This window comes from Sorex fumeus, unplaced genomic scaffold, assembly GCF_029834395.1.
Source record: "Sorex fumeus unplaced genomic scaffold, SorFum_2.1 ptg000240l, whole genome shotgun sequence".
NCBI classification, from domain to species: domain Eukaryota; kingdom Metazoa; phylum Chordata; class Mammalia; order Eulipotyphla; family Soricidae; genus Sorex; species Sorex fumeus.
Genome location: NW_026606297.1, coordinates 14,319,649 through 14,336,131, shown reverse-complemented (window position 1 = coordinate 14,336,131; position 16,483 = coordinate 14,319,649). Strand labels below are relative to the sequence as shown.

At 48.7% G+C, this 16,483-nt stretch overlaps 1 protein-coding gene across 1 annotated transcript in view; it reads left to right on the top strand.

Annotated features, from left to right (window-relative positions):
- Positions 1-16,483, top strand: part of DROSHA (drosha ribonuclease III) — a 129,085-nt gene that overhangs the window by 62,542 nt on the left and 50,060 nt on the right. Inside the window, exons 19-22 of the mRNA XM_056108960.1 lie at positions 1,076-1,183; positions 8,359-8,466; positions 9,597-9,735; positions 10,623-10,683. Of these exons, the coding sequence (XP_055964935.1) occupies positions 1,076-1,183; positions 8,359-8,466; positions 9,597-9,735; positions 10,623-10,683 (416 nt within the window). The remainder of the gene's footprint in view (positions 1-1,075; positions 1,184-8,358; positions 8,467-9,596; positions 9,736-10,622; positions 10,684-16,483) is intronic.

The window sequence follows — 16,483 nt, the reverse complement described above, 5'->3', positions numbered from 1 at the left end:
GACACTCCCAGGCAGTGCTGGGGGTTACTGGGGGTGCTTAGGAGAATTCATTGCTAGCAGGCTGGCAGTTCACTGCAAGGGCCCAGGGAAGCAGTGTAGCTCCAGCTCTGTGACTGAGGGATACCTGAGTCACCCGCCTGGGGTCTCCAGGTTGCGCCTAGCGATAATTGTGGGCCACGTGCTGCCAGGATTGTGACCAGGCTCAGGTACAGGCAAGGCTCGTGCCTCAGACGCAGAGCTGTCTGTCTCCTGGCCTCCATTACATTATTATTTGAAATGATCATTTGGATGGCAGTAAAAGGGAAGAGTCAATTCCTGATTTTTCTTGTAGGAACAAGTTTATATATTTTTCTTTTAATAAAATTGTTTTTTTGCTGCAAGTGTGTTTGTAAGGGGGAGGGGGTCACAAATTAGAAGGCACACTTGTAGGATTGTTTGGCGTTCCAGGTTAATTTGCTGATTTTTTTTTTTTTTTTTGCGATATATGTATACTTTAACATAAGGGTGACAAGACCATTTTGATATGTGGCTTTCAAATCTCAAAAGACATTTTCTTAGTGAAAGGGTGTTATTTTTATTTATTTATTTATTTTTGGTTTGAACTTGTCAGAATGGTAGATTTTGCTTGGAATTTCCCCCCCCCTTCTTCCGTTATTAGAAAAAATTGCCTGCCTTTTTTCTTTAATTTGGTTTCCGTTTTTGTTTTGGGGGGGCCACACCTGGTGATACTCAGGGGCTACTCTTGGCTCTGCACTCAGGAATCACTACAGGGATCTCAGGGGACTATATGCAATATCAAGATGGAATCCGGGTGGTGAGCCATGTGCAAAGCAGACGCCGTACTCACTGTCCTCTCATCTCATCTCTCCGGCCCAGGAAAGCTGCTTCTCCTGAAGACTCCGAGCACTTCCTGGCCTGCATTTCAAATAAAACTGTCATTTGCGTAAAGTGGTCTGAGCACGTGTGCTGTCCAGGGCAATGTGGACTGAATTCCGCTTCTCCTCCAAGGCGGAGCGTTTGGCTTTCTGTGACCCCGCACCTGTCAGCCTACCCACTGTCACACGTTCTTTTCCAGGAAGCGCTCCAGAAGATTCGACAGAAGAACACGATGAGGCGGGAAGTAACGGTGGAGCTCAGCAGCCAGGGGTTCTGGAAAACTGGCATCCGCTCTGATGTCTGTCAGGTAAGGTCCACCACCCTTCCCCTCTCTTCCTTTGGGGCGCCTGGCAACCAGGAGTGGATCCCAGCACTTAGAACTCCCGTCCTGGCTGGTTTCCACCGTGGGGGGGGGGGGGTTCCGCTGCTCATTTTGGTGCTGCCTTGCTGTGTTGTGTGCCTGTGGGCTGCGTGCATGCATGTGTGTGTGTGTGTGTGTGTGCATGCGTGTGCATGCATGCGTATCTCTGTTCACAGAGATGAAGGGTGCTTATTATTTCGTAAGGCCCAGTTCTGTTTGCCGTGCATGGTGTGAAAGAGGCAGGGCTGATCAAACATGCCAGCCCCCACCACCGCCCCTCCCCGCCCCCCTCCTGCCCCCCCACAAGAGGTGCCAACACAGACATTCTCCAGGAGCCGTGCAGGCTGTGTGTACAAACTTTCCAGACCAGCGATTTGAATTTCTGTTGGCGAGAACCAAAGACAGTTAATGAACAGTCGCAGATTTCATATTCGAGTTGAGTGATGCTAGGGTTTTATTATTTTTTTTTCCCCTTGGTTGAGTGCGATAGAAGAACATTTTGGCTAGATTTAACCAGTCTGCTAAGTATTTTTGGTCCCCCCTCCCCTCCCACTGTGGTTGGGGTTTATTCCAGGTTAGAGGGTTCTCCCAAGCAGCGGTGTAGGCTCTGGGTTGCAGATTCTTCGATTATGATTGATACTGGTCACTTCCCTGAACACAGGCTGGGATCAGGTCATGGGATTCACTGAGTTGGGTCTTTTGGAAGAATTCGGGGATTGGGGTCTTCAGGGAAGCTTGTATTGCAATGGGTTCAGGCATTCTTTAGGTACTTGTTTATTCACAATGAGTTTGTTTGTTTTTTTAATCAATGTTGATACTTAAATATTACATAGAAGATTGGGATTTAAGTTATTACTTTTCAACTCATTGGGCATGTGGTATCCAAAGCTGTTTTTGCTTGGAGGTGGACTCCTACTAATTCAGCTTTGCTCAATAATTGGAGAATAATTATGTAGCTGGGTAGCTTAGCTGCAACTCCCAGAGTCCTCAGTTCTTAAGGCTGGTTGACTGAAATACGGTTTGGGACCTGAAGTGTTTTCAGAAGGGGACGTTTGACGGCTGACTTGCAGTTGTTCTCTCTCTGGGCCCCTGGGAGTCACATCACCCAGTTCGGCATCTCCACCTGCTTCAGCACAGCCAGCACCTCTGTGTGTGTGTGTGGGGGGGGGGCAGTGCATGGGGTCGCAGCTCGAGTGGTCTGTGTTCTCCTGTGACAAGCCCAAGTCGATTGGTTACTGACATCACGCAACTGGGGAGCATTAAGAGCAGGAAGCAAAGCCAGAGATACAGGTTAAGATGTTTGACTCGCATGCAGTGGAATCTGGTTTCATCCTCAGCACCATGTATGATCCTCCAAGCTCTGCCAGTGGCCAGCCCTGAGCAAAGAGCCAGGAATAAGACCTAGCACATCCTCCCCCCACCTCTCCTTCCACTCCCCCTCCCCCAAAAAAAAAACAAGAATAGGAAGGGCCCTTTAGAGATTTATTTCAGTAGGTGTTTTTTTGTTGAATTTTGTTTTGGGGGGGGTGGCTGTAGGGGGAGTTGGATTACACCTAGCTGTGCTTGGGGCTTACTCCTGTCTCTGTGCTCAGGAATCAGTCCTGGCAGTGCTTCAGGGACCATATGGGGTACTGAGGGTTCAAACACAAACATGTCAGCAGGATGCATGGCAAGTGTCTTAGCTCTGTACTATGTCTCTGACCCCTTTAGGCCTTCTGTAATTTTTTTATTTTTTTGGCAGGCAGCAGCAGGGGGCATGTGTTGGTTTATGACCCTGTGGTTCAGGCATCAATCCTGGCGGTGCTTGGGGGGCTCTATGTGGTGCTGGAAATTGAACCTGGGCAGACATGTGCCAGGCAGGCGCCTTTATGCCTGTACTATTTCTCTGGTCTGCTTCAGCAGGTTTTTTTTTTTTTAATTTACTTTAAAAAAATTTTTTTTTTTTATTGAATCACTGTGAGATAGACCCTTACAAAATTGTTCATGATTAGGCTTCAGTCATACAGTGTTCCAACACCCATCCCTCTTCCAGGATATATTTCCCAGCACCAGTGTCCCCAGGTTTCCTCCCATCACCCCCCAGCTCCCACTTGGCTATCTCTTTGACAAACACCTCTCTCCCTCTGTCTCTGTCTCTGTCTCTGTCTCTGTCTGTTTGTCTTTCTCTCTCTCTCTCTGTCTCTCTCTCTCTCTGTCTCTCTCTCCTTTTGGCCACTGTGGTTTGCAATACAGATACTGAAAGGTTATCAATTATATCCCTTTACCTACTTTTAACACTCAGATCTTGTCCAGTGTGATCATTTCCAGCTATTATTGTCATACTGGTCTCTTCTCTGTCTTACCTGTCCTTAGCCCCACACACACTTGTGGCTGATTCCAACCACTGACCAGTTAGTTCTCCTAGCCTGTTTTCTCTAGCCATGAATATTATTCTTCTACTATATAATCTGAAAACATATCTTCTACTATATATCTGGAAACAACCTGAGTGCCCAAGAGCAGACGAATGGATAAAGAAACCATGGTACATCTACATGGTAGAATACTATGCTGTTAGGAAAAATGAAGGCATGAAGTTTGCCCGTAGATGGACGGACATAGAGAGTATCATGCTGAGTGAAATGAGTCAGAAGGAGAGTGACAGATTTTAGAATGACTGCATCCGTTTGTGATCTATTCAGCAGTTTTTGTTTTTGGTAACAAGCACTGTCCTCCCGTTGTTCATCCATTTGCTTGAGCGGGCCCAGTAACGTCTCCATCGTGAGACTTGTTGTTACTGCGTTTGGCATGTTGAATACATCATGGGTAGCTTGACAGGCTTTGCTGTGAGGGTGAGGTACTCTTGGTAGCTTGCCGGGCTCTCCGAGAGGGGAGGAGGAATCAAACTCGGGTCATCATGTAAGGCAAAAACCCTACCTGCTATGCTATCATGCCTGCTTTGGTAGAAATTCCTTATAAACACCAAAGGTCTTTGGAGCCCCAATTTGTAAAAAAATGAAAAATTTCTGATTGATTGCTGGGATGTGGGTGTGGAGAAATCATCCGGGTGGACACTCTCTCTTATTTCTCATAGGTGTCCCTGAGTCAGTTTTGTTTCTAAATTCTGCTTTTTCTTTAGAAGCATTGAGCCCCTTCCTTGCTCCCAAACCCTTCTTTTTTATCATTTTTTTTGGGGGGGGGTCACACCTGGTGGTGCTCAGGGCTTACTCCTGACTGCACTTAGGGATTACTCCTGGCAGTGCTCAGGGAACTATATGGAGTGCTGAGGATTGAACTCAGGTCGTCTGTGTGTAAGGCAAGCACCCTACCTGCTGTACGATTGCTCTGGCCCTCGGTTATTATTATTATTATTATTTTTTTTAATCAAAGATTGCCCCCTCTCACTCCCCAGTTCTTTTGGTAAAACAAACAGAGGTGAGGTGCTGAATGATTTTTGTCCATTGCAGTTTCCCAGCTCTCTCCCCCCCCCCACCCCGCCCCGTGCTGGGGATAAACTCAGGCATGCAAAGCATATGCTCTGCATTCTTTTTTTTTTTTCTTCTTTTGTCCACACCCAGCTGTGCTCAGCGCTTACTCCTGGCTCTGCATTTGGGGATCACTCCTGGCAGTGCTCATGGAACTGTATAGAGTACCAGGGATTGAATCCAGGTCGGTTGCATGCAAAGCAAATGAATTCCTTACTTGCTATGCTATCACTCCTGCCCCGCCAGGTAGTGAATCTTTTGCTCTGTATCAGAGTCCTTAAACAACATGAATTTGTAAGCTGTGCATTTGGAGGGGTAAAAGTGATTAATTCCATTAGTGCCAGGTCAGTTCCCAGGGTTTGAACCCTGGCACATTTGCCCCCGCCCTTCCCCTTCCCCACTACCCCCCCCCCCCCGCCCCCGAAACCAGCCAGGAGTGAGCCCTGAACATCACCAAGAATGAGCACAGAGCAAGAAGGACTAAGCCCAAAACGCAGCCAGGTATGAAACCCCCCCAAACCAAACAGACACAAAAAGTGAAGAGAAGAACAGACAGAGTCCTTCACTTTTTGTATTTTTGTTTTTCTCCATCAATAGATAAGAGGGGTAAGCCTCCAAAGGGACAGATGTCAGTTTAGTGTTAATAACACTTCTAATAATCAAATGTTCTTTAAAGAGCCGCCCTTCATCCCCCAGACCCTGATGGCGCCGGGGTTTGAACTTGGGACCTCACATATGTAAGACAAGTGCAGAAATGCTCCTCCTGGCTTCCAAGGTTTAATTTCCATGACAGGTGATGATTCAGCTCTCAGTGGGTTTAACAAATAACTCACCGGCTTGAATCCATCCTCTGGAAAGTTGTTTGCTCTGCATGATCTTCATAACCCTCTCACCTTGAAATTTTAGCTTCAATTCCCTTACGCTTTGTGCTACTGAAATGCACGGGAAACTATATTTCACTTTGGTGCGCATTTTCTCTCCAGATTATTGTGCTTTTAATATAGAATTTGTAAGAACAGAGTGAGCCAAAATGCCCGTAATCTAAATCCTGATGGCCTGTTTCTGAAACTTCGAGGATAAGATGTGTCTTCATCTTTTTTTTTTTTTTTTTTTTGCTACCCTGTCCCACAACTGTTGTAAACCTGCACATGCCTGTTTTCCGTGCGTAGTCACAGAGTGGAGCTGGGAAGACTTGTGTTGGACTAGAGAGCCTATTTCAGAGAGTTCATCTTTGTGAGTTAATAATATAGATAATCGATTTCTGTACTTAGAAACAAATCCATGTTTGTGTATTTTTAAATAACGCCAGCTTGAAAAAAAACCTCAAGGACTGAAATGACATAAAGGCTCAGGGCAGTCATTCTGGGGTCTGGGTGCATCCCGTGGGTTCTGGTGAATAATTATAAGAGCTTCATTCTCTTGAGTTCTTAAGAAACATCATTTTTGTTTTTTTTTAAATTTTGCTTTTTGGGTCACACACACCTGGCAATACACAGGGTTTACTCCTGGCTCTGCACTCAAAAATTACTCCTGGCGGTGCTCGGGGGACCATATGGGATCCTGGGAATTGAACCCGGGTCGGCTGTGTGCAAGGCAAATGCCCTACCCACTGTGCTATTTCTCCAGCCCCCCCCCCCCCCCTTCTTTTTTTTGTTAATGGAAGGAAAGATCCCGGATTCCTACTTTGGACAAACTTGCAGGCTATCGAATGTAGCCTGCCCACAGGGCAGAGTCTGGCAAACTCCCTGTGGCGTACCAAATATGCCAAATACCAGTAACAATGATGGGTCTCATTCTCCTAAATAGCCTTGAATGTAATCTCAGGGCTAGGATGAAAGAGACGTTACTGGGGCCTGCTCGAGGCAATCGACGAATAACAGGAAGGAAAGATGAACTTCCTGTGAAGTCCTCTCCCAATAAAGAGTCTAGAGCTAAGTGAAAAATGATGGAAACAGAAAGAGTTTAGTTCTCTGATGTCTGAACCATCTGGGCGGTACTACCAAACTGTCCTTGGAGTGGTAAACATTTTAGTATGGAGCCTGAATGTCTTTGGGAGGAGCACTGGGCGGAAGTTCAGATTCCAGAGACCTTTTCAGACCATGGTGCACTGAAACCAGAAAGTGAATCACACACAGAAACAGAGAATCAAACCGACACCTGAGAATTAAACAGCTCACTACTGAACACCCAGTAGGCTCGAGAGGAAATCAAAGAGGAACTTGAAAGAGTCCTGGAAATGAGTGAGAATGAGAACGTGAGCTCCTGAAACTTGGGGGACACGAGGAAACTTATAATTCTGATTCCAGAAACTTAACTTTTTGTTTCTTTCGAGTCTGTCTTTTTGTGTGTGGAGGTGTAGGCAGGGAGGGGGCCTTCCTGGGATCCTGAATAGTGGTCAGGGCCTCTTGGCCACTCCTGGCCTGATAGGTCTGTGTGTGGGCCCGGGCTACACTGCAGGCAGTTTTGGGGGTGGCAAACCCGTGACACCGGAGATTAACTCCGGGGCCTCGCTCCGGCCTCACATGTGCTCCAGCGCTTGGTGCTGTCTCTGCAGTTCCTTTTCTTTCTTCCGTATTTGCGATTCTGGGGATCGAACCCGGGGCCTCACGCACCCCAGGCCTGTGCCCTGCCACCGCGCCATGTCTGTAGTCCTCCTCTTTCATGGAGCCAGCATTGTTCCTGCCCTGCCGTCCTGGTAATCCTAGATGACCAGTCCTAGGATGCTCCCGTCGGCCCTCTGAGTAGCTCTGTACAGAGACGGCCGGCAACTATGGCAGCCCCTCTTGAGGCCACATCGCCGTTTCAGATGGTGCTGGGCACAGCAGATACTGTGGGGCAGACCCCAGCCCCCTTTTCTCAGCTGGGTCCAACAGAGCCGCGGGAAGCCCAGGGTGCCACAGGCAGGCACCAGTTCACATGTGCTGTCTTCAGACCTGAGTGTGTGTGTGTGTGTGTGTGTGTGTGTGTGTGTGTGTGTGTGTGTGTGTGTCTGTGTCTGTATCTGTGTCTGTCTGTGTATTAGGGGTAGGTTTTGACAGAGATGATCCCTTCAGACCTGAGGATATGTGTGTGTGTGTGTGTGTGTCTGTGTGTGTCTGTGTGTGTCTGTGTGTGTCTGTGTCTGTATATGGGAGGGTACTGGACAGAGATGACCCCTTCAGACCTGAGTGTGTGTGTGTGTGTGTGTGTGTGTGTGTTTGTATTGAGGAGTATTGGACAGAGATAATCCCTTCAGACCTGAGGGTTTGTGTGTATATGTCCATGTGTCTGTGTATGGTGGGGGGAGGGGGCGGGTGTTGGACAGCAATGATCCCTTCAGACCTGAGGGTGTGTGTGTATTTGTGTCTGTGTGTCTGTGTATTGGGGGAGGAGGGTGTGGTTGTTGGACCGTGATGATCTCTTCAGACCTGAGGTTGTGTGTGTGTGTTGGGGGCTGGGGTAAGTTGGACAGAGAGGATCCCTTCTGCAAGCAGCTTCACACCCCTAAGAAAGGTCCCTTCAGCGTTCCTCACAGCCAGAAAACTGCGTCAAGCCTTTGGAGATGGGATTTGGGCTGTGAAAATATTTCTTGCTGTGAATTGAATGAAACCATCTTATTTGTCGTTTATGGCATCGGACTCAAGACAGGTTGTTCTTGCCCCCCTCCCCCCCACCCAGCATGCAATGATGCTGCCCGTTTTGACCCATCACATCCGCTACCACCAGTGCCTCATGCATCTGGACAAACTGATCGGCTACACTTTCCAGGACCGCTGTCTCTTGCAGGTAAGCGCCACCCTTCCGTCTTCAGTGTGTCCCGTCTGCGGAGGCAGCATGGGAGAAATATGTGTATATATGTGGCGGGTTGTCGGGGTCCTGGCCAGTTGACTCCGGCAAACTGGACTATGAACCCCTGAACACCCCCCCCGCCCCCCCCGAAGTTGCTGGAATTACTCCCTAAAGGGGAGGGAGTGGGTAGGGGGGAGAAGCTTCTGCCCTGGCCCTCTATGCACTGCGGGATTCCGGGATTCCAGGATTCGGGATTCCTGGATTCCTGCCGCCACCGCTGAGAAAGAAAGCCACAGGGCGGGGGGAGTCTGGTGGTCAAGCAGTTCTCCATTTATTGGCCCCTACCCAGGGGTTCTTATACATACACTGGGGGTGGGGTGGGGGGGCAAATCCTGAGTACAGCATGGTTCTCCCGCACTTCTCTTGCACCACGTGCTTCACTGGTAGGGCTTGTACAGATGTCAGTTAGTGATTTACATATCCTGCTCTTAGGGCCGGGTGATCAATATGGGTAGGTGGGCACAGTCATGTCCCTCATCCTCAACCAGAGTGCCCGCGTGTGGGGAGTGCTGAAGCCGGCCCCCTGGATCTTTGTATACAGGGCTGGCTCTTGTTTCCAGGGGCAGAGGATTTGGTCAAAGTCTCAGGCTAGCTGCTGAGACCCCAACAACGGGTTACATAGGAGCGCAGAACTGAGATCTGTGTTCCGGGAGAGGCTGAGGCGTCGAGAAGCTTCGTTCTCTCCTCTCTGATGGTTGCCCACTTTTCAGCCGCCTTTTTCATACTATTTCAAGTCACTATGCATAAAGAATTAGACAAAAGTTAAGATTTGCTTGTCAAATCTGAGCCCCCTTTTCAGCCTTTCCTGCCTGACGACTCTTTTGGGTCCTAAGTATTCTAAATCTCCTTCGAAAGACGCGGCTCGCTCTTCAGCTTTTCAAGAGGGGGCTGGTCTCCCCTCCACCCCCCCACCCCACCCCTGGCTGTGGGAATTTGACCCTGGAGATTCGGATGGAAAGATCAGATTCGTGAATCAGGTTCTCTTTCGTGCTTCCATTCGGGCTGGTGGCAAGGTGGGAGTTTCCTGCCGAGCGTTGAAGACTGAGCTGATGTCATTGACATTTTAGCTGGCCATGACTCACCCGAGCCATCATTTAAACTTTGGAATGAATCCCGATCACGCCAGGAACTCTTTGTCCAACTGTGGAATCCGGCAGCCCAAATACGGAGACCGAAAAGTTCACCATATGCACATGCGGAAAAAAGGTGTGTTTGTCTTGGCCTGCGTCCCCTACCGTGAAGGAGGTCTCCTTAGCTGTGGCTCCCTGGGCCCCGGGGAAAGAGCTTGCAGGCCGGGGCACAGGCTTTGCACAGGGGAGGCCTGGGTTCTATGCCCGGGTCCACGCGGTCCCTTGAGCCCTGCCAGGGTGTGGCTGAAAACAGAGCCCCTAATTGCCGGACTGAAAGCACTTCCCAAAAAGCCTTTGTGTTTCTTGTTTCTGTCTTGGGCCTGTGCGTGGCCTTGGTCAGGGGCCATCCCAGCTCAGTGCTCAAGTGACCATACACTGCATGACATCAAACTGAGACTCCTGCCTCGAAAACCCCTGTTCAGCCTTTTTTTTTCTTTCCGGTTCACACCCAGCGATGCACAGGGGTTACTCCTGACTGCATTCAGGAATTATTCCTTGCAGTGCTTGGGGGACCATATGGGATGCTGGGAATCGAACCTGGGTCTGCCATATGCAAGGCAAACACCCTACCTGCTGTGCTATCGCTCCAGCTTCTTGAGCTCTCTCTCCAGCCCCATCTTAGAAATCTTCCTGACCCACATGGAATACCATGAGCTTGGGCACATTTCAGTGAGGGTGGATATTTATGTCTACATAATGTTCTTTTTCCTATCAGGTATGTTTTGTTGAGTGTGTGTGTGTTGGGGGCGGGGGGGGGGGTCGAGTCTCTCCTCAGGACTCTGGGCCACTCCTGGCTATGGGGGCTAGGTAGTTCAGGCTGGGGGCCAGCCGCCAGGGCCACGCCACCTGGGCTAAGGCTGGTAGTGAGTGTTAAGTACAGGTTGGTAAATAAATGTCTTTCTGCAGCATCTGTGATGGCGTTAGGACCCTTCTAACAGTATTGTTTGTGTGTGTTTTTCATAGGAATTAACACTTTAATAAACATTATGTCACGTCTTGGACAAGATGACCCCACTCCGTCAAGGTAAAGACATTTTTGTGTCAGCTTCTTTTGAACTGGAACACATATGCCATGTGGCTGGTCTCAGTAATCATGTGTCATGTGTCCTGTTCAGTAATCTCTGGCATGTTCAGTAACACAGTACAGCAGCCATGATCACTGTTGAGTTTTAGAACATTTGTTTATTTATTTATTTATTTTGCTTTTTGGGTCACACCCGGCGATGCATAGGGGTTACTCCTTGGCTCTGCACTCAGGAATTACTCCTGGTGGTGCTCGGGGGACCCTATGGGATGCTGGGAATCGAACCCGGGTCGGCCGCATGCAAGGCAAATGCCCTACCTGCTGTACTTTCGCTCCAGCCCCTAGAGCAATTTTAACTCCCCTCATGAGGGACCCTGTGCCCTCCTTTTCCCTCAGCCTGCCCACCCTGGCATCCACTAGCCTGCATAAGAAATGCAAAAGAAAAAAATCAGAAGGAACACATTTAAAAATTCTTCATAGCCAACAGATGCGCTCTTGAGGCCAAAGAGATAGTGCAGAGCTTCAGACTGTGCCGTGCATGCAGGCGACCCGATTTGACCGCTGGCACCATGCACGGTCCCCCAAGCACTGTGGGAGTGATCCCTGAGCACAGAGCCAGGATAAGCCAGATGAGCCTCCTTTGCTACCTTTTTCTTTATACATATCTGTTTGTTTGTCTGCTTTCTTTTGGGGCCTCACTCAGTGCCACTCAGGGCTGACTCTTGATTCAGGGACCCCCCCCCCCTTTTTTTTTAATTGAATCACCATGAGATAGAGCCTTACAAAGCTATTCATGATTGGGTTTCAGTCATACAATATTCCAACACCCTTCCCTCCACCAGTGACATTTCCCAGCACCAGTGTCACCAGTTTTCCTCTCACCCGTTCAAGCCACCCCTCACTCCCACCGCCCTCCTTGTCTCTCTCTCTCTCTGTCTCTCTGTCTCTCCCCCTCCCTCTCTCTCTGTCTCTTTATGTCTCTCCCTCTCTCTCTCTCTCTCTCTCCCTCTTTCAATTTTAGGCATTATGGTTTGCAATAGAGATGCTGAAAGGTTACCGTGGATACAGGGATCACTCTTGAGGGGGCTCAGGGCCCCACCTTGTGCGAGTCCAGCCCCTTCTCTCTGCACGGTCTCTGGCCCACTTTTCTTTCTCAGTTGGCTTATTTTGCACCGCTCTCTTTTTTGAGGTTATCACAAACTCCCTTTGCACATCAGTCAAGAGGTAAAAGGAAAGGTGGGGATGAAACTTTAAATATGGGCTTGAAGATGTTCTCACGCCTCACTGTGAAGTTCCCTGAGTGGCAGAGATCAGAAAAGGCTTGTCTAATTAAAAGAACCCTTAATCACCCACTCGAGGGCAGAGGACCCATCGCTCAAACTCTGGATGTTCCGCCTGCAGTTCAGTAAGCGAAATCCCTCAGCCCGTTAGCATGGCCATCCAGGTTCTTGCGAATGATGCGTTCTGCTTTTTTGTTGGTGGTGGTTGGGGGGTTGTTCGGGGCCACATTCAGCGTTGCTCAGGGTGCACTCCTGTCTCTGCACTTAGAGTTTACTCTTGGCGGTGCCCAGGGAACTGTATGGGGTGCCGTGATCAAACCTGGGACAGCTGCGTGCATGGCAAGCGTCCTACCTGCTATACCATCGCCCGGACCCCACATGCTGCATCTTAGCTCCATTGAGTGTGTCTGAACTTCCTCTCCTGGCACTCACTGCCCCGTCTCCAAGCACAGCGTCCTGTCCCCTGCAAGTCTCTGCCATTCTGTCTTTAAGACTCCAGTGCGGACCGTGCCATGGCATTCACCTCTCCCTTCCCGGAATATCAGTCGTCGAGGTACAGACTCCTATGCAGTGCCCATGGCATTCTACCCCATCTTACTGACATTGGTGTGATGGCACAGCATCAGCATCTTCTGACTATGTCATGGGCTGATCTCTTGGCTGTTACTATGAGCATCTTGGAAGTCTGTCAGCCATCTCCCCCTGTCCCTCTCCTTGGTTTCTGGGCCACACCTCGCAGTGCTGTGGGCTGACTCTTGGCTCTGTGCTCAAGGATCACTCCTGGTGGTACTCGGATACCATGTGTGGCAGCAGGGATTGAACCAGGGCCGGCCACATGCCAGCAAATACATTAACTCCTATAATATAGCTCCAGTTTCTCTTGGCTTTTATTTTATTATTTATTTTTTTCTCTCTTGGCTTTTTTTCCAAAAACATTTCCTTTTGCAACAAGTTCCTTTCACTCAAGCAGGGGCTCCCTGCAAAATTCGAAGGGAGAGAATGCTGCTGTCACCTCCCTGGTATCCCAGGTTCCTGTCTTTTTGTCTGCACCTCAGCAAACGGAGGCACTTCAGAAGCCATCAGGGCCATGAGAGACTTAAGCGGCTGCTTAGCATTTCGCCTAATCTGACTTGGGATCTGGCAAGGACTTACAAAAAGGCACAAAGACTTAAAATCTATAAATTAGAAACCTCTCTGCTGCTCCCACCTACAAAATAATTAACTTTTATGATAGCATCATCTCAAGTGAATATGCCACCCATAATTTTAAAAAGTATCACTGTTCATCCCCTAAGTCTCAGTTGTACGGTTATATTTAACTTATGCAAATTGCAGTGAAATGTTACCACGGGATGAGTCTCTGAAGGATTAGGCGCTCGTGGCATTCAAGTAATGCGCCGAAGAGCTTAGGGAACAGGGGCCGGGGACTGCAGTGGGAAAAAGGAGAGAACTGAGCAGGCACTCTTGTTTTTGTTTGACTTTGTTATTAGATGAGTTATTGCTAGATGTATGCGTTAAGAAATTCCTGAGGTAAAGATACAGATAGAAAGATAGATGAAAGTTCCCTCCTGTCGCTGTGTTTAAGGAAATGGAAGTCACAGAGTTTATCTTTAGATGGTATTTTTGCATTAAACTTGCTTTGATAGGGGCTGAGAGGTAATACAGCAGGCTGGGTGCTTACCTCACAGGTGGCCTGCCTGGGTTCGATCCTCAGCTCCCTCATATAATCCCTGAGCCCTGCCAGGATTGGTCCCTGAATCAGAGCTAAAAATAAACCTTGAGCATCACCGGGTGTAGCCCCCAAATTGAAAACAAAACAAAACCCCAAACAAGCAAAAAGCCACATAAGCAGCATGTATTAAGTATATATGAATTTCACCGAGCGATTTGCTGACACGTGTTTCAACTAAAGTTGCAAAAATGATGCCTGACCTGAGCTTCATGGTTCCTGGGGGACTGAGGTCTGGTTGCTGTGAGACCCGGCCTCACCCTGATGTCCTGGTGAACAGGGTGAGTGGGCAGAATTCCTGAATTGAGAGGAAGGTCCCGCTGGCTGCCTTCTAACCCTGCCCCCCCAGCCTCTGTTTGAGGTCGGAAGCACAATGGGAAAACCTGATTTGTCTGTTTCTCTCGTGGACTTGGCCGTTCAAGATGGTTTTCTGTGGTGTGACTGACGCCTTGTAACACTTGTCTTTTGTGTGGCACTCTTGTACTTGTCCAGAGAACTTTGGATTTCTCCGGCCAGATGTGCCACCCAGTTGTTAAGTTAATCTAGATTTCATAAGGTGATTGTTGTTTAAGTTCTCAGAAACAAGTGGAGTGCTTGCTGCCCGCTGAAAATCTCCTCAAGCCTTCTAATATTTATAATGGAGGTGATTAAAGAAGGTCTCAACAGAGGATGAAGGAACAAAAGATTTTCCACTGCAGTCAACAGGACGAGCGCATCCCTGTGCTTTTCTCACGAGACTTAGGAATTGTCCAGTACAATCATAAGCTAAAGTGGATTCAGTTCCCGTTTTAGTTTGTGGCTTGTTGCCAGAAGGTAGTCCCAGTGTAGATACAGGGAAATATATGCTAGCGATGGCCAAATTATTTTAAGGACAGCAGGCTCACTATTGAATAAACCCCGGTCGAACCATGGCCTTGCATTTTAACACACGAAGTGGTGGGTCTAACTGTGTCATTATTAAAATCCTAGGCTCAGTTCTGATTTCCCTGCAAGTTTATAAAAGAAGTTGAAGGAAAATTTATGCTAGTCTGACTTCATTCAAAATAGTGTGTGATTCAAAGCAGTTATTGTTCTTGGACTAGACATCTTATTCCTTAGTAAAACGTAAGACAGTTCAAATAAGGTTTATTTCCACCCCATACTCCTACCAGTTTCTTGCTTCCCATGTTAAGTAGATTTTCCTGAATAGTACTTTGAACTGTTGGAAAGAAAACAGGCCCTTTTGCAGAAAATGCATTTTTATTTTTACTGGCTTATGAGAAAAGAATACAGTAATATTAATTTCTGCACTCATAAAAACTTGTAATATTTTTTAGTTACCGTAATCTCAGGACTGTAGTATATTAGGTTTCATGAAATTAAGTTAGCAGAGGACTTGGGGGTTAACATATTTTACTGTTCAGCAGTCCCTCTCTTTCCGGATTCTTTCTCTGCTAATGGTGATGGTGGAGAAATAGTGTTTTTGGGAATGGGATATTTGTTTCAAGAAACAAAAAGCACAGTACTGAGTTGCTTCTTTTTAAAATGCATGGTCCTCCCATTGTTCATTGATTTGCTCGAGCGGGCCCAGTAACGTCACCATCATGAGACTTGTTACTGTGTTTGGCATATCGAATACGTCACGGGTACCTTGCCAGGCTTTGCCGCACGGGTGAGATACTCTCGGTAGCTTGCCGGGCAATCCAAGAGGGGTGGAGGAATCAAACTCGGGTCGGCTGTGTTGGCCGCTTGTAAGGCAAACGCCCTACCGCTCTGCAATCGCTCCAGCCCCGATGTCTTTTAAAATTAGTACCCTGTCTCACCATGGAAATTTGTAGTTTACCTTAGCTTAAAGATTGGTAACAAATTAATTACCTTGAAATTTTTTTTTTGGGGGGGAGCGTTTCTGTTGTTGTTATTGATGTTTGTTTTGTATCACACCCAGTGATGCTCAGGCCTTACTCCTGGCTCTGTGCTCAGGCATCACTCCTGGTGGTACTGGGGGACCGTATAGGATGCCGGAGGTCAAACCTGGCTTGGCTGTGTGTGAGTCAAGTGCCCTACCTGCTGCACTCTTGCGCCAGCCCAATAATTACTTTGTTTTGTTTTTCTTTGGGGCCACACCTGGCAGTGCTCAGGGATTACTCCTGACTCTGTGCTCAGGAAGCACTCCTGGTGGGTTCAGGGGACTGTAGGGGTGACTGGGGACTGAACCTGAGTCAGCAGCATGCAAGGCTAGGGTCCGTCCTGCTGTACTGTCTCTCCCATCCCAGGCAGCTTAGGCTCAACTGTTCCGAACACTCGAGAGCACTGAGGGGCGGGTCAGAGCCATCTAAGGAAGCTCTGGATGCAGAGAGAAGCAGGCACGGGTGTGTCCGGGGGGTGGACCCCTTCTTTCCTCCTCACACTTGTCCTCCATCCTCCCCCTCTCCCCCCCCCCCTCCCCCGAGCCCATGGTCTGTCCCCAGAGTTTTTCCTTCTGCAGCGAGCACTTTAACAGGCCCTGACACTAGGACACAAGGCTCAGGTTCTCCTCTTGCCCTGCTCGGCGGCTCCCCGCCCCTTGGGCCGGAGTCCCCTTGTCCCCTCTGCCTGGTCTGGGCCTTGGCCGCCACTGTTCCTCGGCGCTGCGTCCTGCCCACCTCAAATCTCTTTCCTGAAACGTTCTTCTCTTTAGAGCAAGGATTCTTGGTCTTTTTCCCAACCATGGTCCCTGATGATTTTCCTTCCTTTGGACCCCTGCTCTCCTGCCACATCCTCCCCCTCCCCCCTTTATGCCACTTCCCGCTTTGGCCCCCCAGTTCTGAGACGT